The sequence below is a fragment of the Diabrotica virgifera genome, chromosome 2 (assembly GCF_917563875.1).
Source record: "Diabrotica virgifera virgifera chromosome 2, PGI_DIABVI_V3a".
Taxonomy (NCBI): Eukaryota; Metazoa; Arthropoda; class Insecta; order Coleoptera; family Chrysomelidae; genus Diabrotica; species Diabrotica virgifera.
The window spans coordinates 129,325,088-129,339,036 of record NC_065444.1 but is presented as its reverse complement, the minus strand read 5'-3'; the positions used below and the strand labels follow the sequence as shown (position 1 = coordinate 129,339,036).

Genomic DNA, 13,949 nt, shown 5'->3' with positions numbered 1-13,949 from the left:
TGCCTAATTATGGAATAGTGGATTAATTGTAAGTGGGCTCATTATGATTGTGCTGGTCCAGAGTTTCATACATGGATCTGTGATGTCTGCAAGTGAATTAAGCTATTTCTTTCATTTTTCACAATTTTCTTATTTAAATTTATTTGATCTCAGATGTTTATGTCTATTTTTGTTATTGATATGTTGGTTTATGCCTATATTCCATATATGGGTACCTATTCCATATTTGGTTACTCATTTAGGATTTTGTTTTTTTGTTCGATTTTTTTTTTGTTAATTAAGATATTTAATAGAAGGCTTTTAATTACTAAATCAAAATGTATGACTGATGTGTCATAACATTAAATTGTTTTCATTTCTATAAAGGTATTATTTTATATCCCCAAAACAAAATGGTATTCCATAATTGGCGACTTTCCTCTACTCTAATTTGCATAAGTACTTTATGCAAAAGTACCTTATTGCGAAAAATAATGGTGGTAGTTTAAAATCGTAAACGTCTGTACAACAAAGTGTGTACAATGCTATCCACTGAGAGCGTTAACTATGATTATAGGTCACGTGGTACACTCTGTCGACGCGGAGGATGGTCTTATGTTATGTGCATGCTTTTTAAGTGCTATTTACAAAAAACAAGAGATTATTTAAACTTCCACTATTAATTTTGTGCTAATGTATCAATACACTATTAGAAATTTGCTATAACTACTCTGGTAGAAAATGTCTGATATAATACAATAAATATATTTTAAATATAGACAAATAAGACGTGATTTTAAGACTAATAACCGAAGTGTGACGTCACGACTGTCACATTCACATTGTTATTATCACTTTGTAAACAATGGTTGAAAAGCAAGGGTTTGTCCAATATCAAGCCTTTTTAAGTCCCATAAAGTTGAAATTTTGCTTCCTCTGCTGCTTTTTCTGCTTGAGTATAGTGTTTTTAAGATAATACTACCATAATTCGGTCTTAAATTTCTATGAAATATACTTTTTTAGTGATATTCCCCAAGCAAAGGGGAATCTTTTGTGAATCATTGTATTTTGTATAATAAAAATGGCAATGTGCTTTGCCCGGATTGTAAACACTATAGTGAAAGAGGGATATATAGATTCTTTATGTTTCCAAAGAATTTGGTTAAAAGAAGAGGTGGATTTCATTACTAAGGTAAGAAAATGTAGCGAAGAAAAATAACTGAATTTATCGCCCATGAGGGACCGCTTACAAATTATGCCACCATGAGAAGCACTGTCGACATGTCATATCCCCTCCATGTCAACCCTACCAGCAAATAGGATTTGGAGAATCAAAGTTGCAGTAAAAATGTGAATAGTGAACTGCTGGAAAATGATCACCGCAAAACTCGCTCGTTACTCAAAACGGACGATATCCATATATCAAATGCGAGCAAATAATGAACATGTGACTTTAGATAAAATTTTGTTTAAATTAAAAGAGAAATAATTTGGTAAAATTGGCAATAAAATTATGTCAAGTTATACATAAAATAGTTCTCAATTTAAAAAATATTAAAAAAAGGGGGATTAACACAAAAGCGCTTTATGAAATAAGTTCTGTTGTACACAATAGAATTGGATTGGTACGGATGTATATCATATGAACTTTTTAAAGCAGCCATCTCTTAAAGTCAGAATAGCTATGGTAATTGCCACTCTCCGTGATTCCCGTCGCGTCGCGGAGATGGTATTTGAAGAAAAAGTATTAATAATTGTGGAAACCTTGACCAATGCCATAGCCACCTTTACTTAACAAGCCATGAAGTTGAAACTTTTCAACATCTAATGGTAGACCGGTTAAGTCTGTCAGTTCTCATTTGTTTTTAAATAATATTCACCCCTCGACACCGTAAGGTACAAGAGGACGGCTTAAGTAAGTAAGTAAGTAAGTAATATTCACCATATTCACAGAGAAACTGAAACATTTTACAATATTAAAAAACATTAAAAGGTATGTTAAGATGAATTTAGTTCAATATAATATATTTTTATATAAACCGCCCACTGCATATAGAAATCCGCCCAATTAAAAATTTGGTCATTTTTGATGTTTTATATTTCCTAAACCTGTTGGCCGATTTAAGTGATTTTTTTAATACGTTATAGCCTTATTATCTAACAATACCGCTGTAATAATATTGTTGCAACCAGGTTGCAGTAAAGGAGAGACAACTGGAGCAGATTACTATGATTATTTGCAAAGGGATGGTTTGTGCTTAGCAACGGATTCAGTAAAATTTATTTAATATCATCTTTGTTCAACGTTTGAATTTATGATTAATAGTCCCAATCTTGATAAATTATTTTTGCAGCACAATTGTCACCTGAAGTTATTATCATCTTTGGCAATGAAAAGTTAACAACATGAAGGATTTCACTTAAATTTTGAATTTGAGTGTGAATGTGGGAAAAATGCCTTCAAAGTTTATTCTGCTGTTATAAAAATTATGTGAAATATTGTTTTAAATATTTATACAAAAAACAGAAATAGCAGCCATCAAAGTGATAAATCTTCAAAAAAGTACAAAAAAAAATAATGCTAAGGGGAATAACAAAAAAAGAAAGCTATCTACTCTAAACCCCAAGACTGCACATCAAACCATGTGAGCAATTGTTGTTATAGTTATTTCTAGCGATATTTTGTATATAATTAAAAATAAGATATTATTTATTTAAAATAAAGTATTTTACACATATGTATTCTTGTCATTGGTTTTTTTTTCTATAATAAACGTTACTTACAAGGAATTACTTTTAATTTTATTTTGTACAAACTTCTAATTAATATATTTTCCTGTTCCACTCAAAAAATACTATAAATTTAACCAGAATTTGTACTTTCAAATTTCGGTTTCGAAGCGGTAGTCCGAGAGAGCCGGACTACTGACGTCATCAATTGCGACGTTGTTTTTTTCTCTTCATGGCTTTTAAAGTAAAGGGGGCTATGCCAATGCACACATATATTTTTTAAATCCATTTTGATTGGCCCTAATCTAAAAATGTAATGTAACAAGTAATCACTATAATTGTATTCAATAAATTAAATTTAATTTAAAATCATGGCAAAAATTAATACTCACAGTAAGTAAACTTGTAGGCTTATAGAAGGCTGTGAATAAATATCTATTCCTAGCATATTGCGGTGCAAAATGTGTATCACATAAGTGGGGCAACAGTTCAGGTCCAGAAGTATTTGAATTGACTGATTCTGTGTGCGACGATTCACTAGCAGAATCACTATTGCTATCTCTTCGACTGCCTCTGGCTTCGGTAAGGCGTTGTCTCAATGAAGCTAATTTGTCTACACCAAGCTGTTTAAGGCTATACAGGCGAGAGCGTGTAGAATCTTCTGTCTAAAAAAGAAATAATTAAATCAATAAAAATATACATATAACAGGTTGGAAGGCGAAGAACATATATAATTTTATATTGAATTGAATGCTATGCTTCTAAATGGGAGTCAGAGACAGTTCTACACCAGCAACTACATCAATATATAGAGTGCTGTGTGCGCCTCATGATGTTACGTTTTAAAAATTGGATCACCTATATAATTACAGTAAAACCTCGATAGAACGGACCTCTATTTAACGGACTTCGGATATAACGGACAAAAAATCAGATCGAGTGTAAAAAAAAATTGAATGCAAAAAAATATGAAAAATCGGATTCTAGAAGGAAAAACAACAAGGACAGGATCTCGGCAGTTCCTTGTGCTAACGTTGATGGATCGCATGGATCGACTACTATAATTGTTGATAAATCTCGTAAACCTAGTTTTGTGTAAGATATTATCATCAAAAGGCATCATCTTCTCGTTTCATATTATAGCTCTAATAGTGCATGGTTCACCAGACATATTTTCAAAAATTGGTTTTTAAAGGATTTGTACCTGCAGCGAGAAAATTTCAAGAGAAGAAACGGGTAATACCGGCTAAAGAGATGAAATGTTTATTGATTTTAGACAAAGCTCCTGCTAATCCCCCTGAAAGTATTCCAAATTCAGAATAAGGCAACTTTAATTGTATATTTTGCCAAAAATTACATCGCTTATTCAACCCATGAATCAGTGAATAATTTTGTCAACCAAATGAGTATATTGCAGAAATCTTTTAGATGAAGTACAAAAGTAAAAAAGTAGCGAACAAAACTTTATTCCTTTTTTAACTTACAGATTTGTACACTGCAATTAAATACAGTTGTACCTACATAATTTAAAAAAAAAATTGATTGATTTTAAACCTATTTTTATACAACGTACTTTTGGCTTTAACGGACATCCAGTCCCCCCAATTAGTCCGTTATATCGAGGTTTTACTGTATATATTATATCTATATTATTTTTATTAATAAGATTATTTCACTCTCATATACTGTTTCTCACATTTTTCCTATTTCCTTAAATAAATAAGTGAATAGATAGCAGACTTTGAATTTGGTTGTCATGGATACGTTACGGTACGTCACATTGACAGTCGTAAATTCTAAAATTGTTGTGCTGGTGTGGAACATAAGTTTTCAGGCAATTGGGCTTTTATAGACACCCTCATTGGGGAAATCGGCCTGAACTTATGCTAAATTGAACTTGGGCATATCGTAGTGTTGCTGTAGGTACATTGTCTGTAGTTGTCAAGTTCACACCGTATGATACGGGATCTATTTCCAAGTCACAATTTTAGATAGATGCCGTGACGATTCCTTGAAGCCATTCTGAAGGAAAAGAATCAGTTATGTCTAATTCGATTTCTTAAGCACTGCAATAAGTGCATTGTTGATTTCCGAGCTTTTTATTTATTAGTTTCTCTGAGAGTTGTTATTTTCTATTGCAGTGATTAGGCCTTAAACCACAGAATAGACAGGGGTAGAGTTATTGGTGGCATATACTCTGTGCGAAGTAGAAGAGTTTTTTGTATCTGTACCCCTTGAAAACCCTTCTGGCCAAAGGTTAGTATAAGATCTTCTATTGTTTTCTTATTTATTGGTTTATATAGAATTTGAATCGTTGCTCTGACGTCATTTTGAAGAAATCTACATTAATTTACTGTTTTCATATTTGATATTGATACTAAAATAGAATTATTTCTCTGACGTCATTTTCAGCAGTGGCGGCTCGTCAGAGGAGGCAACGGAGGCTTAGCCTCCCCATAAATTCTTTACACATTTTATGTCATCTCTGGGACATAATATTTCTATAATTATTGATGAATTGTCACTGTTTTGTTTATTTTGAATCGCGAGAAACAACAAGCGCTCGTACTAATACAAAGTGTAAATTATTGCACACTTGTCTTGTAACTAACGCATCTGGAACGCATCACACGCTCTCCCACCGAACACCAAGGGAGGCAGGAACGAGACTCTACTCCGTTGTGTTATAAGTTAGGACAAACTTCTCGAAACCAGCAATATAGTTTCCTATGCGTACAATAATACTCTATAGAGAAACGTAATATTTTATCGCTTCACGTCATACTGCTCAGATTTATAAGGCAAGGGAGGCAAAATCCGAATTGGGCTCACTTGTGTTTTTACTTATATTCTATAAGGAAGTTAACAGTCGGGGTATTTCTTGGTGTGATTTTATCATTTTATTTTTTTTTTAATTAGTGTTTGGTGAATTTTTGTATTTCATATATTTTTATTTGTGTTGTTATTGGCTTGGTAAGGTTATTTTTACAATTTATGTACCGTTGTTTGCTTATATAAAATGGATAAGTTAAAAGAAATCAAAATATCTGAAGACAATTGACTGGCTGCTCAGGAATAATTTTAATACTTTAAATATATATAATAAAGCTTACATTATCAAAACCTTAGGAAGACCACAGCCAAATTTAACTATTGTTAAATCCTCAGGTAATCGTCCAAATCGTGCATTTAATATTAATTGGTATAATAAATGGGACTGGTTAACCGGGTCTATTAAGAGGGAAAAAGTTTTTTGCTATCCTTGTATCTTATTTTCAACACAAACCGAACATACAACGTAGTCTAAAATAAGATATTCAGATCTAAAAAATTTACCTCGTTCAACTGAAAGACATTCCAAATCTAAAGATCACATATTTTCGTCGTGTAAATTAAAACTTTTTGCCAAACAAAATATAATAACTGCTTTAAGAGCAAACAGTATCGATCAACAGGTAGCCAAAACGCGTTCCAAGATTGCGGCTGTAATTTTGAATATTTTTTCGAGATATTTGGCACACGTATTCGTAATATAATAAAGAATGGCGGTACAGAGCCCAATTTGAGAAATATATTAGTATGTGGAAATTACTCTGTAATTAAATACAATATTAAAAAAACGAGCCTGTACCGCCATTAAGAAGAACAAAAAAATGCACTTTCTTCAAATAAACTTTTTTATCCGATGCCTAGATTTTGTGTCATTTTGTAACTACTAAAATTTTAGTAGTTCCAAAATGACACAAAATCTAGACATCGGATAAAAAAGTTTATTTCAAAAAAGTTTATTATTTTGTTCTTCTTAATGGCGGTACAGGCTCGTTTTTTTAATATTGTATTTAATTACAGAGTAATTTCCACATACTAATAAATTTTTCAAATTTAGCTCTGTACCGCCATTCTCTATTATATTACGAATATGTGTGCCAAATATCTCGAAAAAATATTCAAAATTACAGCCGCAATCTTGGAACGCGTTTTTGCTACCTGTTGATCGCTACTGTTCCCTCTTAATATAAATACAGCTCAAAAAGAGGCCATAATTACTTATAATAAACAGGTTTTAAAGAATAGGATGAATTTAAAAAGGGTTATCGATATCACAATATATTTGGCTTCGCAAGAATTAGCTTTTCGCGGACACGATGAAAGTGATGATTCAATTAATCGTGGCAATTACAAGGAACTTCTATCGTTGTGGGGTAAATATGACTCAAAATTCGAAAATTTTTTGAACGGTACTATCTTTTCAGGGACTTCAAAAACAATCCAAAACGAGCTTATAGAAAGCGTGTCAAATATAATTGAAGGTAGCATAAATAATGAGATTCACAAAGTTTCTTTTTTTGCATGGGAAATTGATGAAACGACAGATATTTCTTGTAATTCCCAACTTTCAATCGTTTTCAGATATGTTAAAGACGGTAGAGTTGTAGAGCGATTTATGGGTTTTTATGATGTTTCATCTGGGCGAACTGCAGACGATTTATTTAATTTTTTAATCAATAAATGCGACAAATATCATTTTAGACAAAAGCTAATTGCACAAACCTATGACGGCGCTACCGTCATGGCTGGTCATTTAAATGGTTTACAAACTAAAATAAAATCCATAGCACCTCATGCACTGTTTACACATTGTCATGCTCATGCATTAAATTAATACTAAGTAAAGCGTGTAACAACATAAAAGATTGTCGCATATTTTTCTCAAATATGTCTGGATTTACGGCTTTCTTTTCTAAATCTACTAAAAGAAGTAATATTTTGAAAGAAATTTGCGGCAGCAGAATGCCAACTTTTGCTACTACGCGTTGGAATTCTACATCTAGAATAGTATTTTCAGTGCACACCTACAAAGCTAAATTAATTGATGTCTTTAATTTTATTTTAAATAGTAACGATTTTAAAAACGACGATCAAAGTATCAGGGAGGCAAAAGGGTTCAAATGTCTTTTAAATGATCACAAATTTTGTTTTTTGCTGGAAACATTTAAATTAATTTTTGAGCAAACAGATGCGGTTTCTTCAATTCTTTAAAATAAATCGACAGACATTAATTTCTCAAAACAACGATTAAATAATTTAACACAAGTTTTAATGAATTTTAGAAATGACGATCAATTTTTTGATAACATTTTTGAGTTAATTAATATAAATGTTGAACCTCCTTTGAAAAAAAGAAAAACTATTTTAGACTTACCTACCCGATTTAAAACAATGTTATAAACAGATTTATATATAGAAATATTGGACACCATCAATACGCAAATTAAAGTTAGATTATTTTGATAGTTAGATTATTTTGATTTATTATTATTTGAAAAATTTCCATTGTATTCAATAGATTTCCCCCAGGAATTATATAATGATTTATTAGCTCAATATCCATTTTTTGATACTGATCAGTTAAAAAATGAGTTAATTGTATTGTACAGTGACCCTCAAATGTTGTGTTGAAAATTGTAAGTCTCCTTCTGATGTATTAAAGTAGAAAGAAATTTTTCAGCGCTAAAAAGAATTAAAACTTATAGTCGCAATTCGATGAGCCAAAGTAGATTGAGTAATGTATCTCTTCTTTCAATCGAAAAAGAGTACATTAAAGAAATAATCAATTCAAAATCAACATTTTATGACAATGTGATAGACAATTTTGCAAACGTAAAAAATAGAAGAATTCCGCTTATTTTTAAAGCACAGTAGTAGGTGACATTAATTTCCTAAAAAAATACATGTAACATGAATACATCATATTAAGTTTATTTTTAATAACGATCTTTTAATAAGTCCATGACCAAATGTTTACCACCGTTATGTTGCTTTTTTTTGAAATTTTACTACAGAATTATTTTTAAGTTTTATTTTTATTTTGTTATTTATTTTATTACACTGAGCGTTATGTTCAAGCGAGTGTACATAACCAAAATCCTTACCAAAGAAAGTTACGTTTTTTTCTTTAAAACCTGCGAAAGAATTATCTTTTAAAATAAAAATGTGTGTACCATTTTTATATATTCGGCTGCAATACGAAGGAAAAACAATCTTACTTTTTAATTAGAATAAGGAGTGCAGCCAGTCCCTTTAACTGCAGTTTTCTGCTCTTATTGGAGCGTCATCAGAAGGAACGTAGGCACTGTTCTCCTTAATCCAATCAAATCGCATCGAAATGTTTTCCCAAATATTGCAGCCAAAATGATGGTAATGGGTGGCTAGCGCCATCTGGCCGTAAAAATACGAAGCAAGTTTTCAATCCTAATAGCAAATAATTAATATTGAAAAATATCAAAAATTACTAAAAGATTTTTAAATTGAAAACTTACTGGTACATCCCCATGTATACGCCTCCAAGACTTCTACAATTTGCAAGTCATATGGATGCTGCAGTAAAGACGATAGGGAAGGAATTCTAAACCTTGCAATTCAAATCCCCCGTCTGCAGCCGGCTAGGAACTGAAAGATGCACCATAGTTACTCTACTGAGTAATAAGAAAATAAAATAAAAAAATAAAAATGTGTGTACCATTTTTATATATTCGGCTGCAATACGAAGGAAAAACAATCTTACTTTTTAATTAGAATAAGGAGTGCAGCCAGTCCCTTTAACTGCAGTTTTCTGCTCTTATTGGAGCGTCATCAGAAGGAACGTAGGCACTGTTCTCCTTAATCCAATCAAATCGCATCGAAATGTTTTCCCAAATATTGCAGCCAAAATGATGGTAATGGGTGGCTAGCGCCATCTGGCCGTAAAAATACGAAGCAAGTTTTCAATCCTAATAGCAAATAATTAATATTGAAAAATATCAAAAATTACTAAAAGATTTTTAAATTGAAAACTTACTGGTACATCCCCATGTATACGCCTCCAAGACTTCTACAATTTGCAAGTCATATGGATGCTGCAGTAAAGACGATAGGGAAGGAATTCTAAACCTTGCAATTCAAATCCCCCGTCTGCAGCCGGCTAGGAACTGAAAGATGCACCATAGTTACTCTACTGAGTAATAAGATAAAAATAAAATAGAAACCAAGACAGAGTTCTATGAGAAGCTAAGTAATTTGATGGATAAAATTCAGAAATATGACATAAAGATAATCGTAGGAGATATGAATGCCAAAATAGGAAGGGAAGAGATTTACAGAAGTATAAATGGGAAAAAATTAATTGAATTTGCAACAGAAAATAAAATGAAAATTGTAAGCACAAGATTTGACCATAAGGATATTCATAAGATAACTTGGATATCTCCAGATGGAAGGACAAAAAACCAGATAGACCACGTATTAATAGAAAGTAAACATATCAGAGCAATTACCGATTCCAGAAGCTACAGAGGGGCAGATACCAATAGCGATCATATTCTAACGATAGCCAAACTTAAACAAGAGCTGCCAAGAAACCCAAGAACAGCAAAAGAAAGATTAACATACAAGATATAATTACTTAAAGAAGAAAAAACGGCAAACAGATTTGTGGCAGAGATAAATAAAAGACTTCGTTACCCCACCGCAGAAGATATTGATGAAGAATGGAGGAATATACAGATAGCGATGACAGAAGCAACGGAACTATGTCTAGGAAAAGTACAAGTAGAGAAACGAAGAGACTGGTTTGACGAGGATTGTAAAATAGCATTGATACGTAGAAATAAAGCAAAAATAGAAAAGACAAAAATAATACACAGGATACTACAGAAAAATATAAAATGGCAAGAAGAGAAGTAAAACAAATCTGCAGAAAAAAGAAAAGAGAACATCTTGACAAACAGTTGAAAACAATAGAAGAATCATACATAAACAACGAAATAAGAAATTTCTACCAAGAAGTAAAAAAATCCCGAGGAACTGCAAAGAGTAAAACAAGTTATTGTAGAGGTAAAGGCGGTGTGCTTTTAGGAGAAACAACAGAAAAATTGAACAGATGGGCGGAGTATTTTGAAGAACTATTAAATGCAAATAAACAAGCAGAACCCCAGGAAATAAAACAACATGAACAGGATAACACAGAACAACAACGTGAAGAAGAACCTACACTACAAGAAGTAAAAGAAGCAATATTGAAGCAAAAAAATAACAAAAGCGCAGGAGAAAGCGGAATTCCGGCAGAGATTTTTAAAGCAGGAGGAGAAAAGTTGCAAGAAAAAATTTTCCGACTAATATTAACAGTCTGGCAAAAAGAGGAAATGCAAAAAGAGTGGCGCTAGCCACCCATTACCATCATTTTGGCTGCAATATTTGGGAAAACATTTCGATGCGATTTGATTGGATTAAGGAGAACAGTGCCTACGTTCCTTCTGATGACGCTCCAATAAGAGCAGAAAACTGCAGTTAAAGGGACTGGCTGCACTCCTTATTCTAATTAAAAAGTAAGATTGTTTTTCCTTCGTATTGCAGCCGAATATATAAAAATGGTACACACATTTTTATTTTATTTTCTTATTACTCAGTAGAGTAACTATGGTGCATCTTTCAGTTCCTAGCCGGCTGCAGACGGGGGATTTGAATTGCAAGGTTTAGAATTCCTTCCCTATCGTCTTTACTGCAGCATCCATATGACTTGCAAATTGTAGAAGTCTTGGAGGCGTATACATGGGGATGTACCAGTAAGTTTTCAATTTAAAAATCTTTTAGTAATTTTTGATATTTTTCAATATTAATTATTTGCTATTAGGATTGAAAACTTGCTTCGTATAATTATCTTTTAATTTAATTTTTACTTTGTTACTGTTTTAAATTAAGCGTTACGTTCAAACCGATAATGTTTTAGCGGTTCTGATCAAGAAAGTGTTCTGTGTTTTCACCCTTCTATATTCTCGTTTTCAAGTTGAATAATTTTACTGTCGATAGTGACAGTGACTCAGAAAATGCGACAGCAGGAGAAAATGAAATTAAATGTTAAGTATTTTAAGTGGTGTTGTGCAATCAATATTCCGACAGATTACAAGTGCAATAATGAAAAGACTCTCATTTTTTGCTGATTTTTAAAAATGTTGAACTGTATACATGCATTAATTTTAGATTTAACCCCGTTTTTATAAAGTTCTTTTAGTATCAATAATTCTAACAATATTATTATTATTAATTACAATTGCTACTCCACATCAGTTATCAATGCAAGCATGCGGTAAGAGAGAGGGTCCTCGTAAGGTGAAATGTAAATAAAGTAGTAAGTATTTTAAGTGATTCCTCGTTAATTGTTGTGTTGTAATTAATATTCAAATAGAGATTACAAGTGCAATAATTAAAAGACTCTCGTTTTAAAATGTTATTATATTTGTGTATTTTGTATTGTTGAAATAAATAAAAAAAAAGTGCGGGGACATGCTTGCATTTTTTGCTGAATTTTAAAAATGTTGAACTGACGTTGATTTAAATTTATACTGACGTTGATTTTAGATCTGACCCTGTTTTTAAAAAGTTCTTTTAGTATCAATAATTCAAACAATATTATTATCATTAATTACAAAAGTTAATCTACATCAGTTATTAAGGTTATACAGTAGCGATCAACAGGTAGCCAAAACGCGTTCCAAGATTGCGGCTGTAATTTTGAATATTTTTTCGAGATATTTGGAACACATATTCGTAATATAATAAAGAATGGCGGTACAGAGCCCAATTTGAAAAATATATTAATATGTGGAAATTACTCTGTAATTAAATACAATATTAAAAAAACGAGCCTGTACCGCCATTAAGCAAAACAAAAAAACACACTTTCTTCAAATAAACTTTTTTATCCGATGCCTAGATTTTGTGTCATTTTGGAACTACTAATGAAATAAAAAATTTTAGTAGTTCCAAAATGACACAAAATCTAGGCATCGGATAAAAAAGTTTATTTGAAGAAAGTGTATTTTTGTGTTCTTCTTAACGGCGGTACAGGCTCGTTTTTTAATATTGCATTTAATTGCAGAGTAATTTCCACATATTAATATATTTTTCAAATTGGGCTCTGTACCGCCATTCTTTGCTATATTGCGAATAAGTGTGCCAAATAACTCGAAAAAATATTCAAATTTACAGCCGCAATCTTGGAACGCGTTTTGGCTACCTGTTGATCGCTACTGTTTCCTCTTAATGCAAGCATGCGGTAAGAGGGAGGGTCCCCGTAAGGTGAAATGTACATAAAGTGGTAAGTATTTTAAGTGATTCCTCGTTCATTGTTGTGTTGTGCAATTAATATTCTGACAGATTACAAGTGCAATAATGAAAAAACGCGGTAAGAGGGAGGGTCCCCGTAAGGTGAAATGTACATAAAGTGGTAAGTATTTTAAGTGATTCCTCGTTCATTGTTGTGTTGTGCAATTAATATTCTGACAGATTACAAGTGCAATAATGAAAAAACTGTCGTTTTAAAATGTTATTAGGTTTGTGGACTTTTTATTTTTAAAATAAATAAAAAAGAGCGGGGACATGCTTGCATTTTTTGCTGAATTTTAAAAAATTGTAAACTGTATAGGTACTTACGTTAATTTTAGATTTAATCCTGTTTTTATAAAGTTCTTTTAGTATCAATAATTCTAACAATATTATTATTATTAATTACAAAAGCTATTCTACATCTCAGTTATCAATGCAAGCCTGCGGTAAGAGTGAGGGTCCCCGTAAGGTGAAATGTAAATAAAAATGGTCAAAAACGAATGGAGCCTTAAATTACATTTTTTTTGCTAGTGCAAATTTGTCTAGATTTCTTATACTTAGTTATAGCCTCCCCTATTGTAAAACTCACGAGCCGACACTGATTTTCAGTCAGTTTTTAGTTTTTATTTTTGTTAATTTATTAGTTGCTGTAGTAGTAGACGTCATTTTGACAGTTTAGGTTAACTTATTAGTTTTAGATTTAGTTTTATAAAATATTATGATAGTGTAAATACAAAGAGATATACTAATACTATTTTTCTCTTTTTAGGGTCTCCATTTACTTTCAATTTCTTCTTGCAATTTTTAGTTTCGTTGTGTTTGCAATTGTTTGATCACGTAGTTAATTCGCTACTGGTTACTCTTCTTATTGGATATATCGCTGGATACCTCACCACAGATTTAAACTAAGGATTTTTATGAATTTATTTTTTTTATGCGTTTATGTTCATTAGGCTTTATTAATTTTAGTTTATTTTTGAGTAGTACCTAGTGCGTTTTCGGTTTGTTATACTGGTTTGTGTTTTACAGCGGTTCCATTTTCGGTTAATTTTGAGGGCTAGAAGCCCTATTTGCTTCGTCGCAACTAGTTACTTGGTAGG

At 31.8% G+C, this 13,949-nt stretch overlaps 1 protein-coding gene across 1 annotated transcript in view; it reads right to left on the bottom strand.

The window, feature by feature from the left end:
- LOC114332924 (uncharacterized) overlaps positions 1-13,949 on the bottom strand; it is a 141,929-nt gene that overhangs the window by 113,679 nt on the left and 14,301 nt on the right. The window contains exon 5 of the mRNA XM_028282714.2: positions 3,102-3,374. Coding sequence (XP_028138515.1) covers positions 3,102-3,374 — 273 coding nt within the window. The remainder of the gene's footprint in view (positions 1-3,101; positions 3,375-13,949) is intronic.